Source organism: Cyprinodon variegatus, unplaced genomic scaffold (genome assembly GCF_000732505.1).
Source record: "Cyprinodon variegatus isolate N-32 unplaced genomic scaffold, C_variegatus-1.0 Scaffold118, whole genome shotgun sequence".
NCBI lineage: Eukaryota > Metazoa > Chordata > Actinopteri > Cyprinodontiformes > Cyprinodontidae > Cyprinodon > Cyprinodon variegatus.
In genome coordinates this window covers 939,294-948,471 of record NW_015150571.1, presented here as the reverse complement: position 1 = coordinate 948,471, position 9,178 = coordinate 939,294, and the positions used below count along the sequence as shown (strand labels likewise).

At 38.6% G+C, this 9,178-nt stretch overlaps 1 protein-coding gene across 2 annotated transcripts in view; it reads right to left on the bottom strand.

Annotated features, from left to right (window-relative positions):
* Positions 1 to 1,318: 1,318 nt before the first annotated feature.
* igdcc4 (immunoglobulin superfamily, DCC subclass, member 4) overlaps positions 1,319 to 9,178 on the bottom strand; it is an 81,590-nt gene continuing 73,730 nt past the window's right edge. For both annotated transcript variants that reach the window (XM_015375426.1, XM_015375424.1), the window contains one exon: positions 1,319 to 2,903. In XM_015375426.1, the coding sequence (XP_015230912.1) occupies positions 2,373 to 2,903 (531 nt within the window). In that variant the 3' untranslated portion in view covers positions 1,319 to 2,372. The remainder of the gene's footprint in view (positions 2,904 to 9,178) is intronic.

Genomic DNA, 9,178 nt, shown 5'->3' with positions numbered 1-9,178 from the left:
GGTGTAGGTTGAACTGTTCTGTTTACAGCCATAAAGATAAAAACTCTCCCATCAAAAGCAGTACTAGCCTTTATAAAGTCTTTATAAAGATAGTTATTACAGAAGACATAAACAATATCAGCACCTGCAACTTTTGAAGTGTTCAGCTGCAGAATTGTCAAAAAAAATCACAAGTGGTTCATGCCTACATCGATTGTAACTTCTGAAGCACGCTTTCTGATTTAAGGTGCTTGACAAAAAAGCCATCAACAGTGAAAGCCTTTGCACAGAACATGGTACTTTTCACAGAAGGACACACAATTCAAAAATGGTAAAAAGGACATATGTATTTCCTGTTTGATATAAAATATGACCTTAGAATCGCTGTCAGACAATTTTATGGAAAACCCCCCAAAAGCCTTGACTTAGATAAAACAAATAACCCCTCTGTAAAGAAATGAGGTAGAGACGTTGACAAAAAGAGAAATGCACCAGTCCAGGGGAACACTGATATTAATTTGCTAATCATGATTTAAGGAAGTTGACTGAAAATCAAGAAATAGTTTGAATTGAATTTAAATGAAACCAAGATAATGAGTATAAAAAGTGGAAATGTTTCCTTACATTTGGTTGTAAAAAATATTTACCAATAAGGAAAGGTCAAGGTTGCTTTTTTCTAAATGTTTCAGATCATCAAACAAAATATAATATGATAATACAGTTAGGTGCGCTGTAAAAATGTAGCTTAAGTCATGATTTAATTTGCGATATACAGGTTGAATTCCTGTTATAGGCAGTGAAATACAAAAACTCTAACAGAACCTGTGTGACAACATGAAGTAGGATAAATAATTTTTTAAAAACACATACTTCCAATTCTAAGTAACTTCCAGAGCAGATGCAAATGTCATTCACAAATCTGATTAGGTTTAAAAAAGTATTTCCTAAGACCTTTGAACCCAAGCGAAATACATTAACCATTAACTACAAAGTAACACAACATGGACAAGCAGTAAGCGCTTTCTTTGGGTAACTGAACTCTTATAATGCATTAAACAAATGCTTTTGATAAAGCATTCTGTGGACAGAAAAACCGAAAGTAAAAAAAAACAAAAAACAAAAAAACCCAAAAGATGTACCTTATGTCATGTCCGACCTGGGATTACTTTTTTCAAGTGTAGAAATCATCAATTAGAAACACGACTTTTTTTTTTTATTAACTCTGATTTATCTCTGTGAGACAATGAGCATACATTGATGATCTGTAACATTTAATTTTGACAGAATCTATAAGGGTATATTACAAGTTAAACTGGAATTAGATGAGTCTTGGTGTAAGAGTCAACCTTAATTTTCTATCAATCAAGAAAAGAAGAATTCGTTTCTCATAACAGCACAGTGTGGTGACATCAGTACGGACAGAGGTGCATCCCAGCTTAATCATTAGAGTAGTCTGTAGATGAATTGCTGTAAAGCTTATCAGTTCTCCCACCAGCATAATGCAACCAAAGTCAACATTGAGGTACTCTGATTTTCAACATGATCTATCCCCTCTAATAAATAGTAAAAACCAAATATACCTGGTATAAGAGGTCCCATCAAAGGGACATAATGGCATAGTCTAAATGGTCAACATCTATTTTGTTAACTTTGACATGATTTGTACTTGTACTGAATAAAAATTACACAGAAGTTATAAATGCACCTAGAATATTTAGGCACCTGAGACCTCAACACTACACTCAGGAAATTGGTGTAAATATTATGCAAGAGTGGTGCTAGCTGTTATCCCTGTCTGAGTGTTTGAATCCTGAGACTACACAATGCTGGCGAGAGAAACAGGTTTTCAACTCTTTGACGTTAGTAGATGCTCTTTAAGGCTAATGTCATTTCAATGCCACATTGTGGTAATATTCATAAAGAGATCTCCCCCCCCCAAAAAAAAACATACCCACCCTATCAAACTATCACCATCCCCAACTCCATTCCCTTTCCTGACCTACCCCATCTCTGTCGATAAAACTGTCGGATTTGCTCAATGACTTCCTGCTGTGTGTCCTACTTGAGTGGAACACAATGATGCGTAACACAGTGGAGAAAAACCCTCATTAATTAACTTCAATCTGCTTTGCCAACTTGCCAACAATGTGATCTGAACAGAAACTGAGAGCTACAAAGATGTATAACCTGAAACAGTTCTTTACCTTTTCAGAAATCAGTTCGTAGGCTTACAGTATATAATATTCACATATGGTAAATGAAGAACTCAAAGTACCTGTACAACTCTAAAAGGGATAGAAAAGCAATGCAGTGAAAATGTGCATAAAAAAATATTTCTCATGAATTCTTCCTGTAAAATTAAAAAACAGTCTGCGATGTTTGTGTGGATAAAGTCAAGGGCATAGATATGTGTGAGGAGCTGAGGTAGAGTGAACTGAGCCAGAGCTAACAAAGGGTGCAGGAGGTAGTCCAGCAGAGACGGCCTTCCCTGCTGCAGCCGGGCAGTGCCTTGAGTCTTCAGTTACTAAATGCTCAGATCTCAGCACAGATCTTGACGTATTAGGAGAGTGGAAACCATTGGTGAGGCAATTGTCTGGTTGTGTCTCAGTGTCTGAGTTCTGTTGCTCTACGTTGCCTTCTGCCTCTCCATTGTGATGAGCCAATATTGTTCTTTTGGGAAGACTCTGGAGACTTTTAGCTACTATAAGGTTTTCTAGATGATCCTCTCTCACTGTCGAACTTGGCTCACTCAAAGGGGAATACACATCTTCTAACAATGAGGGTCCCCTGGTGGAGTTAGAAACCCCACTGTTTCCTTCCTCCTCCTCCTCTTCCCCACTGGGGTCTGACAACTCAGAGTGAACGATGACTTCTGCCTCTACCTGGTTACTGCACAGAGACGTGCACAGATGGTCGTCTTTTTCCTGCAACACAGTAAGACTGTATTAAACTAAGGCTTACAATTTTCTATTCACTTTACCTTACTTACTTGATTGTAAAAATTAAGCTTTGAACACATCCAACTATTTTCCTACAGATGATACGTAATATCACAAGGTCTAACATCACTAGCATTAATGAAATCTTATCAATGCTAGTAAAAATAAAACATTTTGAATTGAGTTCTCCTAAACCATAAAAAAACAAATTCATGTTATAAAAATACTCCAGCTTCTAAATGGTTATTTAAAACCTTGGACAGATACAGTTAGGTGTGTAACGGCACACAAAAACATATTTGCTACCCTTCATTCATAATGATTCAGTATGATTTTTTGTTGGACAATAACAAACATTCATTGCAATTTCTTTAAATTAGTTATGCCTAAAAACTTTAAAAAAAAAAAGTTTAGAACTGACAAGAGATTTGGTTAAATTTTTATCAATGAATAAAGTAACAAAACAAGTTAGTTTCAAGGTAGCAATAAAAGAGCTAGTTGCAATAGGTACTTTAATACTGTGGACAGATGGAAATTATGATGAGTGTCGCAATAATTATATGTGGAGAGGAAGTGATGATGTTCTACGGTCAAATTAGTTTGTAGCCTGTTGCAAACAAGATTAATCATATTTTGATTTGCAATAATGAGGAGCATTTGCCAACAACTCTTAATTTAAAAAAGAATGGTAATCTTCACATATTTAAAGGTACAGTGTTTATTTTTTTAGCGACATCTAATTGGTCAGACTGCAGCGACATAAATCGCCAAGGTAATTGGTTTCTAATTGATTCATTTTTTTATTAGCCTGTGTAGGATAGATTTTAAAAAGGCCTAAGATGACGAATATACTCATTATTTGTTCCGCATTTTCGTCATGTTTTAGTGAGTTGCTTAGCATGCAGATATAAACAGACTCATTGACTATTGTCTTTTAGTTTAATAGAAAGATTGTGTTGGTTGGAAGCGTATTTATTCCCTTTTTACAGAGTTCAAGCCTTGACTATTGCATGGGGGGGTTTTAGAATAGGAAGGAGAGGAAGATGGGAAAGAAAGGTGCTAGATTGGAGCCTATGAGATTTACCGAGGTATGTATCTAGAAAATATTTTGGTGTCTACCTACATGGTCTGTGTGATATAAATAATCCTTATTCAACATGTTTTAATTACAGCTCTGACCATAAGACGCAGTAAAGTTACTGTTGTTGTTACTCTACACTTGCTGCAGACTCACTCCTATATATTTAGAAATAGGAATTTCTAAGGACACCAAACAGGATTAGGATTGACACAATCAGCTCATTGATGATTAGTGGAGGGCCGTTATCAGCATTAAAGTTGCGTTAATTCTGGACAAAATATTGCTGCTAATCTATTCTCACAGTTGGGTTGGGAGCTGGGTCTATACTAATGATGACTTTCACCTTGATATTTTAGCGTGGATGTATATCTGGGGGCGAGAACGAATCAGTCTTTCTAACTGTGTAGGCATACTCTGAAATTACCACATCAAACATGAAGTGCTGACATGGTTGAAGCTATAATCCCAGCTTTATCAGCCAAGCTAACCTATCTCCTCGCTCAGTGGATAGCCATTAGAGGCCAGCCATTAGCAATGCTCAATCTCCAGGCGGCCAGATGCCACCCCTTTTACAAACTACCTGCAAGGCGAATTATCATGAGAATACATGACCAGTGCGCCGCGCAGAAAGCTGCGATAGATGACAAACTGATCGAGGCAACGTTTGTGTCAGATTTTTGGAAACACTATATTGTATAGTGTTGGACAATTTTTTTTGCAGTAAGAACACAGTAACAAAGGAGCAAAAAAAGTATTATAACTTTGTCAAAATCTTGAGTTAGAAGATGAAATTACGTGTGATTTTGCAAACATAAAAAAAGCTTCTGTACAAATGCTGCACAATTCTGAGAAGCTCACTAATTTTCCCGCTACCACTGTTATTGCTTTTGTTGGTCTTTTGTTCTTTTGCCTTTCCTGTGTCGTTTTGCAGGAACTCCTATAGGTTCTCCACCTGGATTGCCCACAAGGAACAGTTTCTTTTTTTACAGACAAAGCAGCTGGTTGTATTTTTTTTTATAGTTTTCTTTTTAATGCTCTTTCTGTCTTAAGGTTCTCTCTCCTTTCCAATGCTTTTCTTTCTTCTGTTCCTCTGTCAGGTTCGCCATTATTGGACACATGTACATTTTTTAACAACATTAATAAATAAAGCAGTTTTGGGTAATCAACGGGGCTTCTCACCAAAAAAGCCCCCCTTGGCAAAAGAAATTGGTTCAGCAAAGCACGGTACTCAGATTTCAGTTCTGCTGCCATAATGCTGAGCAAGGTTAAAAAAAATAAATAAAAAAAAATAAAAAAAGTTAATATTTTATTTTAAATTCTTGATGTAGCACACTCATATCATGAATGCCTTTGGCAGAATTTCACTGAGGGATTTTAATCTAGATCAATTCCAAGATTACAAGATTGTGTTTTTTTTTCTTCTTTTTTTAGAAGCATACATAACCTTGTTTATATAGTCTATAAACCTAAAGCAATATGCATGGTATGGTTGTTACATGTCAGGTACGCTAGTCATTAACCGTGACCAAGTCACCTTTCAGTAGAACTGCAGTCAGTCCCTGGACTGGCATGGCTATCACTGCCCCTACATACTTAGGGACTAAATTCCCACTGGGATCAGCTTCATAGTCATGGTAGGATACTTCTTTGATTTTATTTAATTTGCTCAGACTACTCATAAGCCCACCAAATGTTGAAAGGGCAATATTATCGCCATTACTGTTAATATATAGTAGAAATTTTACACATTCAGTAGTAAAATGTCACAGGGGATGGTCATTTTAAAGATTTATTTAAGAAGGGGGATGCCTTCCTTCCATCATCCCGCCTCAACTCCGGTACAGTGTATAGTTAGCCTGATATACCAGACTAAATGTGAGATTAATGTGTAATTTAGTCTGGCCCCGATGAATGAGACATCGGAAGACTATTGATGAGAACAACCCGTTCTCTTTCAAACCATGTCTGTGCCTATTGGTCAACGCCAATGAGTGCAACTGACTGTGACGTAGTAAGTGCGGCAGAAAGCTGGTGGGGGAGTGTTAAAAAACAGGCTGTTGGTAAAACGGCAAATACATCCTACTTCTGAGCATAGAGCCTCTTCCTGCTTACGTTTCATCAAAGACCCCAAGTTTAATCCTTCCAAAACTGATTCCAAAGCTGAGCCAAACGAGAACTGTTCAATGGTTGTTGCCATCTTCCTTGTTGTGCTTTCTCCAGCGTCGCAAAGCTTTGTCGTCACGCCCTCAAATCCCTGCACACTTTGCATCCAAAAATTCAAAATACATCTCTGCGCATTGTGATTGGCCCGCCAGTTCCAGGGCCTGAGGCATTGATCGAGGCTAGACCCACTTGTAGGCAAAATGATTTTGGCCGCTGGTGGGTGGGGCTAGTTCATTAGGCTAGTGTATAGTAAACATTTCTGTCAGTAAATCACTGTAATTATAACATACTGTAGCTTTAAAGTAGTCTATGCCTCTGTTTTTAAATATTAAATAGCAAGCCTCAGGATACTTTTTAAATATCTTACATTTTATATTACATTTTATAGATACATTTTAGTTGTATTTAATGTCCAATATTAAGAAAGGTATCCATATTTTTTCAACATTTTAATCAAAATAACTGTAAAGTTACTTTGTCAATTAAACTACCTATCTATTATACCCATAGATAGTGTTTCTAAAAAAGCATATCACCTAACATAACGGTTTTGATTGTTTGCAGGTGAGACATATCTCATGTTTTACTGATGTTTTACTGTATAATTTCAAAAAACAACAAAGATAAAGGATATATATTCTATACTTATGCCCTCATTCAGTTCCACAATGTTATAGCACGTAAAGTACATACGTAAAGGTCTTGTAATTATTGTTAGACTTTTTTTTTGTTATATTCCTATTGCATGTTTTATCTTATAATATTTCACCATTATCTAATCACCATCATAACTATCAAACTACTATACTACCTTCAAGTTACTGGGGACTTTTTTATGTTAGGACTTCACCTGGACAATCGAGGCAGCACTGGGTAAGGAGGCAGATCAGACTCTACTTCCTCCAGGTGCTGAGAAGGAATCAGCTAAAGGAGACTGCTGGTGTCCTTCTATTGAGCTCCTATTGAGTGTAACTGTCTGTGCAGACAGGAAGGCTCAGCAGAGGGTCACCATGATGGCAGAGAAAATCATTGGCTGCCCTCCTCCTTCCCTGAAGAACATTGCAACCTTTCTCTGCATTAGCAGAGCTTTAAAGATCAAAGCAGACAACTTTCAGCCTGGCAACCAGCTGTTAAACCTGCTGCCATGGAAAGATACTCTACTCTTTAAAAAGCAGGACAAGTAGAGTCAGTAAGACCTTCTACCCATTGTCAATAATGCTTCTAGACAAATAATAATGCATGGGCTACTTAGTCAAACTACACTGCCTGGCCAAAAAAAAGATTGCCACCAAAAAAAAAGGTCACTCATTCTAATACGGTACTTTGTTGGACCACCTTTAGCTTTGATAACGGCACGCATTCGCTGTGGCATTGTTTTGATAAGCTTCTGCAATGTCAAAAGATTTATTTCCATCCAGTGTTGCATTAATTTTTCACCAAGATCTTGCATTGATGATGGTAGAGTCTGACCGCTGCGCAAAGCCCTCTCTAGTGCATCCCAAAGATTCTCAATATAGTTGAGGTCTGGACTCTGTGGTGGCCAATCCATTTGTGAGAATGATGTGTCATGCTCCCTGAACCAGTCTTTTACAATTTGAGCTTGATGAATCCTGGCATTGTCATCTTGGAATATGCCTGTGCCATCAGGGAAGAAAAAGTCCATTGATGGAATAACCTGGTCATTCAGTATATTCAGGTAGTCAGTTGACCTCATTCTTTGAGCACATACTATTGCTGAACCTAGACCTGACCAACTGCAGCAACCCCAGATCATAACACCGCCCCCACAGGCTTGTACAGTAGGCACTAGGCATGGTGGGTGCATCATTTCACCTGCCACTCTTCTTACCCTGATTCGCCCATCACTCTGGAACAGGGTAAATCTGGACTCATAAGACCACATGACCTTCTTCCATTGCTCCACAGTCCAATCTTTATTAGGGATGGAACGGTTTATGAAAACCGTCCGAACCGTTTGGTTCGACTGTCTCGGTTCGGTTCGCGTGTGTTTCGTTCGGTTCATGCGCTGCTCCTTTTTCTCATAGGCGAAGCGTGTACACTCCAGAACAGAAGGTGGCGATACTGCGACCAAAGCCAACCACCAGTAGTAAACAAGAAGAAGAAGAAGCGAAGCAGCGTAGCCGGATGTAGCAGATAAAAATCAGTAGTTGTGGAGAATTGTGTGGGTATGGTGAGTGGGAAAGAACAGGAGTTGGAAGACGCGCCAGCAGCACTTTATAGGTCTGCTGTATGGGACCACTTTGCATTTAGAGTGACCTACGATGACGGTGGAAAGAAAGTTGTGGATAAAAGTGCAACAGTGTGCAAGCATTGTGCAACACGTTTTGTTTATGCTAACGGCAACATGACCAACATGTCAGGCTAACCCAGAAATCCCACATACTCCGTCAGCGCTCCGCTGCGCACCAGACCGCCTGCAAAAAGCAAAGCCTACACCCTCCGCTGTGGCTCCTGTCCGCTCCGCTCTGAGTTCTTTGGAGATCTTAGAGGGCATGCACGAGATGATTAAATTCAGAGCAGCAAAACATGTGGAAATAACCCAGGGTTTCCGCAGATCATTAAAAAAAATTACAATTTATTAATTAATTTGGATTTTTTCATTAATTTCATTAATTTTTATGGGATTTCTGTGTAACAATCAACATATACCGAACCGAAAACCGTGACCACGAAGCGGTGAACAGAACCGAACCATTGATTTTGTGAACCGTTCCACCCCTAATCTTTATGCTCCCTAGCAAATTGAAGCCTTTTTTGTCCGGTTTGTTGGGATTTGGAGATTCTCCACCTTCTCCAGCAGAGTGCGCTGTGGATCTCCTGGGCTGGAGCCCTCCAGCACAGCTGACGTTCATCAGCCCATCAGGAGACCTGCCTATATAATCAGCAGCCAGACCTTCCTTCAACGCCGCAGTGTTGACCAAGTTTGGTTAGCGAACCTGAGCCTCTGAACTACTAGAATCTAAGCTCTGGATGAGCTTAATCTGTTACATGCCTG